The sequence below is a fragment of the Synchiropus splendidus genome, chromosome 19 (genome assembly GCF_027744825.2).
Source record: "Synchiropus splendidus isolate RoL2022-P1 chromosome 19, RoL_Sspl_1.0, whole genome shotgun sequence".
NCBI classification, from domain to species: Eukaryota; Metazoa; Chordata; class Actinopteri; order Syngnathiformes; family Callionymidae; genus Synchiropus; species Synchiropus splendidus.
The window spans coordinates 15642007-15657061 of NC_071352.1; the positions used below are offsets into that span (position 1 = coordinate 15642007).

The 15055-nt window shown below is 46.8% G+C and overlaps 3 protein-coding genes across 5 annotated transcripts; all 3 read right to left on the reverse strand.

Annotated features, from left to right (window-relative positions):
- Positions 1 to 292: 292 nt before the first annotated feature.
- On the reverse strand, positions 293 to 5433 carry LOC128751221 (homeobox protein Dlx3b-like). The gene is made up of 3 exons (XM_053852104.1): positions 5093 to 5433; positions 2038 to 2222; positions 293 to 1356 (listed from the first exon to the last, which is right to left on the reverse strand). Exons 1-3 carry the CDS (start codon positions 5406 to 5408, stop codon positions 952 to 954), a joined length of 906 nt encoding a protein of 301 aa, XP_053708079.1. The 5' UTR covers positions 5409 to 5433; the 3' UTR covers positions 293 to 951.
- Positions 5434 to 6144: 711 nt separating this feature from the next.
- LOC128751556 (26S proteasome non-ATPase regulatory subunit 11A) lies at positions 6145 to 12101 on the reverse strand. 2 transcript variants are annotated; one of them, XM_053852656.1, is made up of 13 exons: positions 11805 to 12101; positions 10259 to 10360; positions 9258 to 9454; positions 9081 to 9138; positions 8800 to 8994; positions 8594 to 8738; positions 8457 to 8520; positions 8312 to 8374; positions 7964 to 8089; positions 7744 to 7779; positions 7625 to 7676; positions 7406 to 7549; positions 6146 to 7070 (listed from the first exon to the last, which is right to left on the reverse strand). In XM_053852656.1, exons 1-12 carry the CDS (start codon positions 11893 to 11895, stop codon positions 7407 to 7409), a joined length of 1272 nt encoding a protein of 423 aa, XP_053708631.1. In that variant the 5' UTR covers positions 11896 to 12101; the 3' UTR covers positions 6146 to 7070; position 7406. The 2 variants fall into 2 exon arrangements, with proteins under 2 accessions (XP_053708632.1, XP_053708631.1); XM_053852657.1 differs by lacking the exons at positions 10259 to 10360; positions 11805 to 12101 and adding an exon at positions 9597 to 10048 and having other exon boundaries at positions 6145 to 7070.
- Positions 12102 to 12446: 345 nt separating this feature from the next.
- On the reverse strand, positions 12447 to 14026 carry rpain (RPA interacting protein). 2 transcript variants are annotated; one of them, XM_053852660.1, is made up of 7 exons: positions 13847 to 14026; positions 13575 to 13766; positions 13337 to 13409; positions 13154 to 13265; positions 12971 to 13034; positions 12736 to 12876; positions 12447 to 12554 (listed from the first exon to the last, which is right to left on the reverse strand). In XM_053852660.1, the coding sequence occupies exons 1-7, from the start codon at positions 13916 to 13918 to the stop codon at positions 12525 to 12527; spliced, it is 684 nt and encodes a 227-aa protein (XP_053708635.1). In that variant the 5' UTR covers positions 13919 to 14026; the 3' UTR covers positions 12447 to 12524. The 2 variants fall into 2 exon arrangements, with proteins under 2 accessions (XP_053708635.1, XP_053708633.1); XM_053852658.1 differs by lacking the exon at positions 12447 to 12554 and having other exon boundaries at positions 12575 to 12876.
- Positions 14027 to 15055: the final 1029 nt, after the last annotated feature.

Sequence of the window (15055 nt, forward strand, 5' to 3'; positions counted from 1 at the left end):
GCTGAAACAGTAAAAGTCATGGTGGGTTTTTCGGTGTCAGGCAGCACGGTGGAGCAGTGGACAGTGCTGCAGCCTGAGGCAAACCCCTCCAAAACCTCTGAATAGTCTGTTTTAATCGCTTATAGTAGCAGATCACACATTTTGAATTAAAATGATTGATTCCGACTCAGTTTTGGGTAAAATTGAATCCTTTTTCTAACTAACTCCCTCAGCACATAACTGATAAACAAAGATTTTGAGTGAAAAGAGCAGATGAAAATAAACCAAATTATGACAGGGTTTTTTTTTCAAATGATTTATTTGAACTTTAAAAATCCTTTTGGAACTTATATTTAAAATGACTCAAAAAAAGGTAAGTTTTGTCGTCACTTCTCTCCTGTACTTTATCCTTCGGGTTTGGTCATTTAAGAAACAAGAACATGGGAAGCACCTAAATCCAACAGAAGCGTCCTTGTTTCAGGCGTCACAGAGGTGAAATCCTCCAAATCTTTTGAGAGTTTTGGAAGACTAAGAACTTAAGTGAAGGATGAGGAATCCTCGGAACAGGACGAGTTTCAGGTGTTCGATAAAACCGTGTTATCTGCGACAAAATACAGGATGGATCGTCCCCAATGAGTCTGAGTGAGAGAAATCTGAAATTTGTCTCAAGTCTTATGCGACTTGATTGACAGAAGTTACATTTGTAAACTCTTGGTTGACATTTCGGGGGAAATGATCCAAACGAACGTACAAGATGCTTCAGTGAAGGCGAGGAAGACGATCTCTTCACTGGCTGAACTCAAATTTGTGCTGCAGAAAGTCTCAGAGAAGCTCTTCGTCTTGCTGAGCTGAAAGTGTTTGAGCTAGCACTCGAGTCTCTTCTGCAACATCAGTGTCCTGTTGCTGACTCGGGTCACCACAGATCTCCAGGTCACCCACACCCCCGACTCCAGGCGGGCCCGAGTCTCTGAGTCAGTAGACGGCTCCCAAACTCTGCGGCGCCGTTGGCGAGGGCGTGTGGTGAGCTGCGTGCTGTAGGCCGAGGTGCGCCCCCTGCTGCTGGTACCAGTGGTGGGAGAAGTTCCCCATGTAGTCCGCCGAGGAGTCCACGGCTGGGTGGTAGGGGCCCGGACCCCTGCTCGCCGGGTCCAGCACAGAGTTGCTTTTGACATTGCTGTCGTTTTGTGGCGCGCTGCTGGGGTTGTTGGTGCTGCCGCTGTTGTTGCTGTCCCATATGGCCGGGGACGGAGGCGAGTTGCAGGCCATGGAGTCGCTGGCGTCGGGACTGTGTTCTAAAGGAACGTCGCCCAGCGGGAACTCTCCGTTCTTGTAGAGCTTCTTAAACTTGGAGCGCCGGTTTTGGAACCAGATTTTCACCTGAGGAAAAAAAGCAACAAACAATAAATTATAAACTGAAATAGAACAGTTTGTTAGCAGTCACACTCGATCAGAGGTGGTCGTCACCAAGGTCCACTTTCACTTTCCAAAGCTCACTCGCTGTCCCCAAAACACGGCGTCATGTTGTACGTGGCAGAATAGTTTCAGCTGTGAGCACTTGGTGGTTCGATTTCTCCCATACATGTCCTTCCGTTCTACTCCGAGTCGTCTCAGCTCATCGCAATGACTTGTGTAACCCCCACCAGACCAGAATCCACGAGTCACACGCGGTGTCAGCGCAATCGAAACTTCAGGCAGCAAGATAAAAGAGCTGCCGCGGAGCGTGTGGCAGTAAATTACGGCCAGCAGCTGCGCAACAACAGCGGAAAATCTCAGCGTGTCCTCACTAGCTGGTTCAACGTGTCTGTCTGTGTTTGCCAAAATCGTAGCGAATCAATATCAAATAGGAGAGGTGACATGTGTCACTCAAGTGTCGACCAAGTTGTGACTCGGAATTTGGTGAGTGAGCGGAGTGAACGCTGCAGGATGCAGGTTCATAGAGAATCCTACATGATGACGGAGGAGCTAACTGCTAACGGTTAGCGGGAGTTGTTGTCACAAATTCTTCTGTCACAAAGAAGAGACATTAAAAAGGTATTTTGGGGGAGCTTGGGGCCTCACCTGCGTCTGCGTCAGGCCCAGCTGTGCAGCCAGCTCGGCCCTCTCGGGCAGCGCCAGGTACTGGGCCGACTGGAACCTTCTCTGCAGGACGGCCAGCTGGTAGCTGGAGTAGATGGTCCGAGGTTTGCGGATCTTCTTGGGCTTCCCGTTGACCATGCGGACCTCTGTGTCGGGCTCGTCCTTCACTGCAGAGAAACGGAACACAGACTTTCAATCTCAACTTCTTCCAGCTGCTCCGAACAATGAAGCAGCAGCCGAACCAAAAATAACTCTCCGGCCGCACGTTTCAAAGAAATTCCGCTGGAAGCTTGTAATTTTGGTCGGAGTGTCTCCGCAGCTGAGGCGGAGCCACGCAGCGTTTCATGTCTTCTTCTTCCTCGCTCTCACCTCCGACTCAGCATCAAGGCGACCTTTTTTCCAGCTTCAGAAACTTGAGCTTTAATTACAGAATAAAACCTTTTTGTTCTCAAGCTGACGTTCAGGTGCTTCTGCTGGAGCAGACTAAACGCTAGAAACTTGACGTCCGACATCTGAAACTTGCTTGATGCCATTTGATTTTCAGTTCAGTATCTTGTGATGCTGGATGTATTTGCCTAGTTTCCGAACTCGGGGTGCAAATCTGCACCTGAGTGTGAAGTCTGTTTTTGTTTGGGGGCGTGGCTCCAGCGCCTTGCGTGATAAGCAGCGGATGACTCAAAAGCCCAGGCTGACTGACGTGTCATGACACCTGACGGGTGGCGGAGGGCCAAAGTCCCCCGGGCCGATTCCTGCCGTCAACTCCCAACTGGAATGTCGGCAGCGGCGAGCACCCGTCTGGCGGGTTCCTCTGTTCGCGACCAAAACCAGAATACAGCAAGTCAAAGGCTTTATGCATCGATAAGCAGACTTCACTTTCAGCCACAGCTCAAGTGAATACTGTAAACATGAACACTGTGCGTATACTGCAGTACCGACAATTACTGACACATCAACTAATACTATAAGTGTTGATGGTCCTATGAGCAAGGTCTCATTAGATACTAGTAATACTACAAAAGTACTCTGACTACTAATACTACTGCAACAATACACAACTTGGACTACTGCAAAAGTGACTACAGGTAATTCCTCTGATGTCTACAAATTCAGCTATGACTGAAAGGATTACTAAAAGTCGAGTACAAGTACTCCTTCAACTTTTCTCACAACTCAATCGATATGACAAGTGTGAACACAAATACTAATACGAGCACTTCCGCAGTCCTAGACAACTGTTTATAAGTTCATCTCTGACTGACCATTTCGAGCTATCACTTCTTCAACTAGTATTGCTCTACTTTAGCAAGTACGACTTCAAAAACTACAAAATGGCTGCTAATATGGCACATAAAAATAATCATAATAATGTCATTAACCTTAGACTTGCATGTAATACACTTGCGTATATAGTTATACTATCTCGACCCCTATCTCATGTTTTTTTTTTTATTGTACTTTGCTAAATATGTTTTTTTAACTATAATGTTCACAAAATATGTGGCACAGTTTTTTTTCTTAAAAAATCCTGGTGACATTAAATACGCGAGGGTTAATGATCAGACTAACTGAGGTGTTTGTCAGCGCTGCATAATCTTCCCGTGCTAACTGTGCTAAGTCCGTTTGCATGTCAGCGACAGCGCAGCCACAATTACGATGGCAGTTTATTAATTTAATTGCCGCTTGTGTTACGAAAGACTCAGTGTCATGACCAAATACAAGAAATTAAGGACTTTATTGAGGATATTTTCAGATTATGAACAAACAAGATTTGGGGGATTAAAATAAATCAGAAATTTAAAAGTATTTTGCATTAAACTGTATTGAATTGTTAAGACATTTAAAGATGATTTAAATTACAGAATTACAGAATAAAAAAGTATGTAGTCCAAAGAAGGTTGAAGAAGTTCTGAATCCATTACTGGAAATAACTAAAATATTTTGCGACAAAAATAAAGGTTTAAATAGTTAAGTGCTGCATATCTTTGCATATCAACTTTTTAATGTAAGAAATGTGAGCTAAATATCTTCAGTCCTCACACTGTGTGTATGTGTGTGAGAGAGAGAGAGAGAGCTGCCTGTCACTCATAGAAGGTCAAAGACCAGCTGATCAGGCTCAGATCTGTGACACCCATGATCGCTTGGTCTGGTCCAACTTCAATCGTGAGGAAGTCCAGATGGACTTACTGGGACAACAGAATGAGTCTGGTGTGACAGAAGTTCACTTCAATTTGACATCAAAAGTGTGTAAGTCTGTGAACAGCTCAACACCTTCACCTTCTGAAGATGTAGCCACTATATCTATCGACAGTCTGAGTCGCAACCCGCTGTCCTCAAAAGACACACGGATCCTACACAAACATCTCTTGTCCGCCTCGACCGTCTCATCCGGGAACGGAAGAAGCAGCTCTGATACACGTCTCAGACAGATGTCTGTGTTTCCTACGACACCTCAAACTGCCCAGGAGCCAGTCATGTTCCTGACATTAGAGCTGCTGTTCACGTTAACCTGGGAACATTTTTGGGGTGACTGGAGAGACCCAGCTTCGTCATCTTAAAAAAATCATGAATTCAGTTTGTCTCCACATTTTATTAAATAGATGGAGTCATGGACGTTCTATTGTAAATAAACACACAATTTAGATAATAATGAAAATAGTATTTAAAACAAAACGTTTCAGTGAATCTAGTTTTTTAACACTTTCTATCTACATTGTTTAATAATAAGATTAACTAGTTTACTGTACTGATTTTGTTGTGTCCCAAACTTTTATATATATATATATATATATATCCGTATTTGACATTTTGTTGGCGAGGTTTGAGAGAGGAAAGTGACTGATGAAACACAATCCGCTTCGGCACCATTGTTTCTGAAGTGTGTCGCTTTTTAATGAACTCAAACGTGTTTTTCTTGACGCGAACTCGGTTCTGGAGGTGAAGTCCGGAACCTGCTCAGCTCCTCAGGTGTGTTACGAGGTCGTAAAAGTTTATCTAAAAACTAATTTTTACTGCGTTAACCAGAGAGCCCTGGACTCACCGGCGTCCTGTATTGCGCCCGCGTCCCTGCCGAAGCTCTCCCGGTAGGTCGGGTACGTGTACTCGGTCTTGGCGACGGGGTAGCCCCCCGGGACGTTCCAGTGGGGATGGTAGGGGTACGGGTTGATGTGCTGCGGGGCGAACTGCTGCTGCGCCGCGTAAAAGTCCTGCGCTCCGTGGACCGAACCTCCGAAGAAGTCCGCGCTGGACGACGCCTCCGGCAGCGTCGGCGAGTCTCTGCTGACCGACACGGAGCCTCCGGCGGCGGGCAGGACGGGCTTCTTGTCCTCGAAGGCCGGAGATGGTTGTCGGTTCATGGCTGCGAGCGTGTGGCGGCTCCGGGAGCTGCGCAGGAGGACAGAGGGCTTCCACGGTGGCGGCCCAACCCAAGCAGAGCTCCTAATTACAGGGCGCGCCGAGCCGAGCCGGGCCGGGGGGAGCGGATCTCACCCGCTCATTGGCTCGTCCTGACGCTGCCCTCGGGCCAACACAGCACCGACTGTCGCCTGTCTGACTCCCAACCTCTCCCGCAGAAACCTCCAGCGGACCTGCGGCTCAAACATTCTGAAGAAACATCAAACTCACTGTTGGCTGCGCTACACAACCACAAGCTTTTGGTGTGGGACGAGTCCAAGTCGCTTGACCTGAATCACACCTCTCTTTTGTCTCAACTGATCGGGTTCTCCCTCGCCCGCGGGCACCGGAACCAGCGGGATGCCAGACCACCTCGTCATGACGTCAATTAAAATTCAGTTTCAAGAACAAATGAGATAAAACGTCAATAGCTAGACGAACAGCAACAATAAGTACTTTTAACCCACAACTCTGCTCACTCCTGACTTCGGAGTAACAAAATAATTTAAAGATAAAAGTTTGAACATGAAAAATATACAAAGTAAATATGAAGTCAATATTGCAAAGTTGTAAAGTAATAATAAAAAAAAAAATCATTGCTCGCTGGAACACTTCAATATATATGGAACACACCACTTGAGACTGAAAGAAATATTAGGAAACATAACTTGGAGTTATTTACCTTCAGACCTGGACCCAACGTCCCTAAATAAATGAAAATAGGGTGAGAGCAGCGTGTACCAAACTTTGTTGACCATCTAATACACAAATATTTATATTATTAACAGTGTACTGAACTACTGCACAACAAACAGCATCAACACAGGTGAGGTACTGAAGCGTTCAGTACCAGAGTGGTACCAACGCTCCAGACTAATAATCACAGCAGTGGCAGGTTTATTGTTTTTTTATTAGTGTTGCCTTGCTCTGTCACATTTGTTGTTTCCCCAGAGTTCCTGCAAAAATGATGTACAGCTTCGCTTTCTCCAGCGCAAACACACGTGAGAGTTCTGGCGCCGCTGGACAGCGGTGAAAGCAACTGACTGACGAGCTGTCGCAGTCCACTTCTTAAGCGTTAGTATATAAAAGGGGGAAATACATCAGAGGCGTCGGAATAGTTATATACAAACAGGAAGTGTGTGGTAGGTGGGGGGTGGTGGAAGGGGAGATTGGGGTCGTCACCCTCTCGTGGTCCCGTGTGGCTTCCCTGTCCACAAATCCCAGAATGCCATGAGGGTGACGGAGTAGTGTTTCGAAAAATATCTTGTTCCCGTTCAGTCATTTTTTTGTACTTACCCTAAAAGATTTCATGAACATCAGAATACCGTTTCATTATTTTACAAGATTCCCTGATGGCCAGCGCTGCAGGGGATGGAGGGAGGAGCTTGGCGCAGTGCTTAGATTGGTCCACAAGGGGGAGCACTGAGTGAGCCCAGCTGAGCTCACGGGGAGGAGATGGGAGAGGGAGGGGGGCAGCGGAGGGTCTGTCTTGTGGGTTTGAGGGTGTCTTTCCTTGCTGGGCGGCCGAGTGGAACGTCCTCCGCCCTCGTCCCTCCTGGGTTGTGGTGAGACTGAAGTGGACCGGCCCAAGTAATTCTGGACGGCTGGACCAGCAGGTTTGGGATCTGCAGCACAGGGAGTAAAGTTTTGAACTTTGCAAGTCAAAGTTTCCGATGGAAAACTAAACTATATCTGCAGTGGATAGTACCTAGTGACAACTGGGGTTTGGTTTACCCGAGCAAACTCAAATAAAGTGGATCACAGCTCTCGAATATTAAAGTGGACGCTGGGTGAACCACATGATCAATTCTGACATCAGCAGACCAGAGGCAGAGGGTGGTCATCATGTTAGAGGAGATTGTTCTCTTTTATGATATAACATTCAGAGATATAGTATCAGGGACTTTGCTCGGCTCAGGTTCTGACCCAGTTTGTGGCTTGAGAAACACATCACACTCGCCTTATGAGAGCTTCTTGGCCTTGTTGTACAGAGAGTCCACCACTTTGCTCATGTTCTGGATGGTCTCCAGCGCCGCCTCATACGTTTTGTCCACCACTGGCTCATCGAAGACGATCAGGACGCCCTCGCCTTGGTCCAGGATGCCTACAGCACCAGTCCACAGACCTCAGATCCAGCTGGCTTCCGAAAACACAAACTCTTGAGAACGTGGACACGCACCGTGAAACTTCTCGTCCAGGATCATCTGGGACAGCTTCCTCTCCACGTCACCCTGGCAATACAAGCAGACGTCAGCCAGCACAACAGACCACTCCTCTCACAGACCATCGTGAAGTTACCTTGGAGAGCTTGATGAGGGAGGAGATGTGTGCTATCTGATGGACAGAGAGTCAACAGTTAGATCATCTCTGCTTCCACACTCGTCAGCTAAATTCAAGTTCTTATCATGTCCCCGACGTGAAGGTCTGTGCCAACACATGTAGTTCCATTGACCAGATAGCTTTCACACTACAACCACTAGAGGGTGGCCAAGAGCTGACAGAAATGTGAGACTGGCACCTGGACTCTGGAGAAGGGCTCGATGACCCTGATGAGGTTCTGCTCCAGCAGGTTGTCATACAGCTTGTTGAGATGTGTGTTGATGATGGGGTCGTCCCGCAGCTCTGCTTTGTATTCCGTCAGCGCCTTTGAGGAGATCAGAGAGACGACGTCATGACACTGTACAATAGCCATCATTCACTTTTCTCGAGGATTTTGACCTCAATTACAGAAAGTTGTTTTTTTGAGTGCATGTGGTGATATTTGTTTCCACTAGAGGGCTCCCTAATGCAGATGAGCAACCCTGGTAATTACAGAGAAGGAAGTGACAGGTCAAATTTGGTTTCTGTTTCCTGCTCAAGAACAAACCTTTTCAAAGTCTGCCAGCGAGCGATTCTTACTGGCGAGTGCGACACACTTCAGCGAGTCTGTCTGAGAAGAGAGCAGGAGACTCAGTCAGAGGGGATGGTGCTCTGGGATGAAGGGGACCTTAGACCCGGGTTTTTCCATGTACCTGCCTGCCAGCGTACCGCAGGGCCAGCTTGCCGCTGCCGCTCGTCGCCTGGACGTCCTCCGGTCTGAAAACAAGACCTACAATCAGAGAAGGGGACAGCGCAACGCTTCCTGATGCCCGTGTTCGGCTGCACTCACAGGTTCAGCATGATTTTGCAGAGCAGCATGTACTTCAGTGCCGTGATGGCCCGCGGGCTGTCGATGCTGTCGTACCCGTCGAAGGCCTCGTAGAAGTAGGAGTACGCCGTCTTCCAATCTTTCTCCTCGGCTGCGTGGATGATCCCTGCCACACACACTCGGACCTTCATCACCAGACCGGGCGACTATGTCATGCGACTTCGTACCTGACTGCATGTCTAAAGCTGCTTGTAGTTTGGGGGGACAGTAGATGGCATTGGCGGTCGTCCGTGCTGACGTGAGGGCAGCGCGGGCCTTGGGCAAGTTACTGAGGGCGTGGTAGGTCTTACTCTCCAGCAGCTGGACCTCCACCAAAAGAGCCTTGTCGTCCATTTTCTTCAGCTCCTGCAGCAGCTGAGATTCTGCAGAAGTGGAACAATGTTGGGTTTTTGACTTGAACAAAAAGAGGAACATCTGCAGCAGCAGGGATTGATGTGTAGTCACTCACCGAGCTGAAGCGCCTCCTGGTAGCACTTTGTGTCGAAATACAGGGAGATGAGACGAGCCTGAAGAGAAGAGAGGAGAGAAGAACAGATCGGTATCTGTTTCACGTCCCACTTATCGGAGAGCAATGGAGCTCAAGCTGGTGACCAAGGTGAGCACTAGATAATGATGCGAATCTCACCTCCAGTGCCTGTCTGAGGAAAGTCCTCTTCTCAGCTTTGGCCCACTCGATGCACTCCAGGCAGAGCTCCACCTCCTGGCCCGTGGCTGCCTCCATGTCCAGGAACAAGTCCAGCAGGGAGCGGACCAGCCGGGCGGCCTTGGCCTTGGAGATGGAGTTGAGGAAGGGCCGGACATACTTGAGGAGCCCGCCCAGCTCTGCAGGAGGACACGGTCTCCTATTATTTCATGGTATGTAGACATTTTCATCAACCAATGTTTCCTCCTGCAACTTTGACTTTGACAAACGATGGTGAAAATCAAAATTAACACAGCCAGGACGTATTTTACAAAGCATCACCTGATCTGGAGAAACCTATCTTAACACCAGTAGGAATCAGGAATTCAGGCCTGATCATTTATTTCCATGCGTGAGGAGACAGCAGGGAGCACCCAACGAGACCTGGCAGGTGAAAACACGTCAGCTGAGTTCACTCATGTTTGCTGACACACTGAATTGTGCAGAGATCTGCAGCGTCCAAACGCTGGAGGCATGAGCTGATTCAGCAGGGAGACGTGCTTGGATCTCCTCAAACAGTTGGAGACTTCACAAACAGAAGCCTCTGAATCAGACGGATGATAATTTAGAGATGTTCTATGATGTGGGGTTGCAACAGACAAACGAATGCCAGGGATCATTAACCGCCAGTCAAGTCCTAGGCTCAGAACTTTACCGACTTTGGTTGGAGCACTGAACCGCCGGCACGTTGTGTAAAATCCCGCGACACAGAGAAGATAGAACAGCAGCTGATGCTGCATTGGTTCATCAGCTGCATTAAAAAAATGACTATATGAGGGAGGAAATCGCTTCTTCTGTCAAAATCTTCTGTCTCTCCCAAAACATTTTTGAGAAGGGATTCAAGTTTGTGTTATATTTAGCAGGTATGGGATTAGAAAAAGTCTTTCAAAATCATTGGAAACTGCTTTGAGTTGTAGTTCCTGCTGTAGTTTGCTAAAATGTACCTGCAGCCTGACCCGTCTTGGCCAACAGGCCTCCGAGCTCCAGAATGCTCTGCTCTTTAACACGCACCGCCTCCTCATCACTCTCCTGGACATCCCGCTTCACTGCAACATACAGACAGACAGGTCCCAGATTAGACTTAGAAAGACAACAATGCAAACTAAAGCAGGCGTTACTACTGGGGCTGGGTGCTTAATCCCACACAATAAACAATCGCGGGAAATTACTGGGCAATCTCAATCACCGGCCGTCACCCTGGTTCTAACTCCCCGGCCCCGTGAATACACCTCTCCTCCTTGACCACCAGGTCGCCGAGCTCGGAATCTTACAAATGACTGCCAGTCCAAAATATAGCATGTGCAGTCTGATATTGCAGGAGTGAGCTCTGATCGAACTTCTGACACCATCAGTACACTTATTTGATGGATAAAACTGGTAGGTTGTTGATCTTTTTGGCTTCAACCTTCGCTTTGGATTTTGGGTCTGTTGCATTTACCACCAAGCTAACCACTTCTGACACAGCATGACATCGTTTCCGTTTGATCAGTGTGCAGAGTGGAGATTGTTCTTCCATGATTATATTTACTTATATTGCGTGGTTGTACTGTTCTTTAATGCCACACTGCTTAAATAATTGTACGATGTCGGTTTCATTACATTATATATTTAAAAAAAAAGTGGTAATCACAATTAAAAGTTGAGATTGAACAATATGAAAATAAATGTGGAATTTTTTTTTAACCACCAGCCCAGCCCTACATGCAACACTGTAGTTGATCCACCACGTAACTTACCAGAAGAATGCAACAACAACACACTTGTTTGCAATTCAACTCAACTTGAATGTTTGTCTGAAGAGAAATGAAAATAGCATATTACATTTTATAGATTAAGATATAGAGGGAAACTGAAGAAGCAATCTTCACTTTCATCAGCAACAAGGAATTGACTGAAAGATGACAAGCAGGAGGGGAATACAGAGGTCTTGGGAGTCCTCAGTTGAACTTGGCTGAGGAGAGTGTTCATTTAAATCCAGTTATGTTCCCCAGCGAAAAATAAATAAGACAGAACAATTGCACCTCCTTGTCATTTGCTTAAAGTTACACTTGGCCCTGGCCATAAAACGAAAGCTCGTGACAGAGCCAACGACATTTCTCCATTAAAGCCTCACCATCATTTCCTCATCGGCCTGTCATCTACACATCTGATTTCCAAAGTGAGCAGTCATGCTCGATTTTCAAACGCTTTGCTACCGACTGTTCGCGACTCTCAGCTGTCTGGTTCGAAGCGCTTCGAATGTTGTCATCCTGGCGCGGCTGTCAACAAAGTCCCTGTCAAATGAATGAGCGGGAGCCGCTAGCCGGTTAGCTGCTGCTGCTGCTGCTGCTGACTCACTGTGCGAGCGAGCGCTCAGGCGTGCTAATTAGCTTAGCTGCTAATGTGCTAACAACAAAGCTGCTCAACTAAGTCAACCGGTTTCGTTGAAACCCTTGACAGCAGCACAGCACGCAGCTCCGGGCCCCTCCGCGGCGCGCCGTGTGTCGTTACCTATTGAGTGCAGGATGTCAATGGAGGCGTTCCGGTCTGTTCCAAGAAGAGACTGGGCTCTCTGAAACTCAGCCACTGCCGCGGCTGCCATCTTTCCGCTCGTGCTTCTCCGTTCTGCTTCGTTGTTTTTCGGTCAGCGCGCGAACGCAGCGCGTGCAATACTGCCTCCCACTGGCAGCAAGGAGCGCTGCACCGGTTTCACAAAAGCCAGGATGTATTTTGTTTGAGAAAACTCGAATTCTCGTTGAGTTTAAATGCGTATATAAGCGATGGAAGAAGAAAGCCACCAGAACGTAGCCCAGGAGTTGTCTAAAATACTAGATCATGTTAAAAACTATAAAGGAGGTGAAAGTGACACCTTTCATCTCATCTACTCAAAACATAAGAAAATATAGCAAAGCACAATTCTATCAAAATAAAATCTCTCACTGTGCTTTCAAATGGTACAATATCATTAATAAGGTTATAAACATTTCATGTCAATGTGTCATGACTATACAAACCATGTCGATGCTCAGAACTAAAACAGGAATGCTAAAACCATTATCAGTCACAGACCTGGTTTCCCCTCGTTTTCACCCACTCATGCATTGTCATGACTGAATCATCTCTTGTTGAGCGCAGCATGGCCTTTACCAATGGTCCAGAAAGAACGACAAAGACATAAGAAAATAGGCTTTATTCACAGATAATAAATTAAAATTTAAATATATCACCAAGTCAAAGGACGATGGAGAGATAATCACAGACCTGAAAAACAGAGACAAAATAAGGATTCTTTTCTCCAGATGAGTGTAAAGATGCAAATAAGAGTCATCTATATTCCCACAAACAAGACATTATCAAATTACAATGATGGGGAAAAAAATCTGGGCCTGTTTACATGCAGTTTAATGTTTTCTATTTTCAGTAGGGCCATGTTAAAAGTTACCCTGCAGCTTATGAGCAGCGAGCTGGTGCTGTCGGTGTTGGAGGCCACAGAGAAGTCCGGGTTGTGGAGGCATTCCTCCATGTGCTCAGACACTCGAGACTCCAGAAGCTGGCACAGCACCTCAGCAGTGATGTTTCGATTCTATTTTTGTCCAGCAGGGGGAGCCATTGTGTCCAAAACAGAATCGGTATTGAAAATATTGATTATACATTTTCCGCGTGCAAGACATACACACCTTTGTGTTGATGTAAAGTCCACAAGTGCAGGAGATAAAGTGGCTGTTAACTGTCAGATGGTTTCTGTTGGACGTGAGAGGAAAACTGTATTAGATGATTTTAGAATTGATGATAAGATCTAAAAGAGAGTGCCACTTCTGTCAGAAAACATTAGTTTTGTAATGAGAAAGTATAAGACTCACACATGACACGCTGGGCAAATGACCGGTGTTTTGTCCATTCCATCCACAACCGATGAAATGTACTGCTGCTCCAGCTGCAGATTCTTCTCATATTCGTCAATGATTGACATTTCTGTGGCAAAAAAATGGCTCAGTGATTCTCCTAAATGTCTTTTCACTTTAATCTGCACATGACTGTTTTACCATGGGACATGAGCTCCTGCTGGATTTCCTCAAACACCCTCAAGTCATCGTTTTCTCCAGTGAAGTTCAACGTCTGGGAAAGACATAAAACAGTTTCAAATGTGGAACAAAAGTATGGAAACCCCGATAAACTTGGACCGCAGTGTTCTGAGAAGGTTTAACCAGTGTTCAGATCTCAGTTGCTCTTCGGTTTAAATGAACGGATTGTTGAGTTGGACAACATGCCAGCAGAGCTGACCTCCACCATTCCCTCCGGTCCCCACAGCGACGGCAGCGTCAGGTCCTCCGCCTGCAGCGCGGACCACTCTTCCTCCATCACCTCCTGGACGATGATGGAGGCTCCGGAGCCGCTTCGCTGCGGACTGTCTCCCATCTGCCGGTATTTGGCCAGCAACCTGGACCTGCTGCCCTTGAGCCGGTCGACACATCGCTACAGAGCGGCACAGAAACCACGGCCATGAGACGGGTGTCAACAAACGTGCTAGCTAGTTAGCTTCGTTGCTTCCCCACCTTTCGGTACGTTTCTTTCCACGGCGGCGTCGTGCCCTTGTAGAGCGAACGGTGTCTTTGCAAGGCGTCCATCGATTAAGTCGAATCCGAATCAGGAATCAAACACATTCAGCCGCTGATGACACGCAAGTCCAAGTTGAAGTTTCTGACCGACAGGGCGGCCTTTTAGCTTATGATGACGCAAACCGGAACTACTTGCAAAGTGCATTCTGGGTAATGTAGTCAAGGCGCGAAACCAGGTCACGTCAGCCGTTAATCGTAGTTATTCGGTTTCCTGTTAATTTGGGACTTTCACGAGTGTAGAATTTAACGAAATATTGAACATTTAACTTGCCGTTTATACTTTTTATACTTTTTTTAATGTGAAATATATTTGGTACTGTTTTTACTTCTATTTTTGTGGTTTGTTGGCGTTTCTCGCATACAACGCTACATTTCTACTTTTTATTCACCTCGTTTATTAATGTTTTATTTTCAATGAGCTCACAAGCCTCTGTCTGCATATTATAGTGTTAATGTGAGGCATTTTCTACTGAAGTGATTTCATTACATTTAAAATGTAAAACGCTTCATTTCACTTGAATGATGGTAAATATATCAGCAGGTCCACCACCTTCTGCCTCCCGATTGAAGTATATCCATTCAGTTACTGAAGGAACAGAATACAAACCATAGTGAAACCAATCGACCAAAAGACTCGGCGCCTGATACAAGTGTGAATCAAACCTTGATCACGACTGGGCTTTGGTTTACAACGAGCCATGCAAATGAGGTGACAGGAACATTCGTCTTCATCAGGAGCAGCATTGATCCGTCCTCCATCAAGTCCCCATCGATCCCCCGTCCCTGAAGCATCATGCAGCTGGATTCCCTGCCGCGGCCTCATGGTCACCTTGCTGAGCGTCATCACCACCAAAGCGAAACAACACGGCAGCAAATCTGATGAGCAACAGAGGTCTGCTTTTTCATCCCTGACATCTTGGCGAGGGCATGCTCGGTGGAGCAACCCAGACTGTTCTGAGGCTGATCACAATCTGAGCCTCGAGGCTGCAGCGGCAACTCAATCGTCTGGAGATAAAGTCTGAAGTCTCATCATCCTGTCATTGTTGGGTTTGGGTCCTGAATCACTTGAGTCATGGAAGTAAAACTGAAAGGGAAGAGGAATGAATTCTGGCTGCATGGTGGAACAGATGAATGATGAGCAGCAAA

Coding starts and splice junctions, on each gene's coding strand:
- LOC128751221 (XM_053852104.1), bottom strand. CDS start 5,408: ATGAACCGACAACCATCTCCGGCCTTCGAGGACAAGAAGCCCGTCCTG. Junction 2,223..5,092: donor GGGCGCAATACAGGACGCCG/GTGAGTCCAGGG, acceptor GTTTCTCTGCAG/TGAAGGACGAGCCCGACACA. Junction 1,357..2,037: donor TGGGCCTGACGCAGACGCAG/GTGAGGCCCCAA, acceptor TTTTTTCCTCAG/GTGAAAATCTGGTTCCAAAA.
- LOC128751556 (XM_053852656.1), bottom strand. CDS start 11,895: ATGGCAGCCGCGGCAGTGGCTGAGTTTCAGAGAGCCCAGTCTCTTCTT. Junction 8,995..9,080: donor CCAGGAGGCGCTTCAGCTCG/GTGAGTGACTAC, acceptor CCACTTCTGCAG/AATCTCAGCTGCTGCAGGAG. Junction 7,550..7,624: donor CCTGGACGAGAAGTTTCACG/GTGCGTGTCCAC, acceptor CTGGTGCTGTAG/GCATCCTGGACCAAGGCGAG.
- rpain (XM_053852658.1), bottom strand. CDS start 13,918: ATGGACGCCTTGCAAAGACACCGTTCGCTCTACAAGGGCACGACGCCG. Junction 13,410..13,574: donor GACCGGAGGGAATGGTGGAG/GTCAGCTCTGCT, acceptor TGTCTTTCCCAG/ACGTTGAACTTCACTGGAGA. Junction 12,877..12,970: donor GACTTTACATCAACACAAAG/GTGTGTATGTCT, acceptor GGACAAAAATAG/AATCGAAACATCACTGCTGA.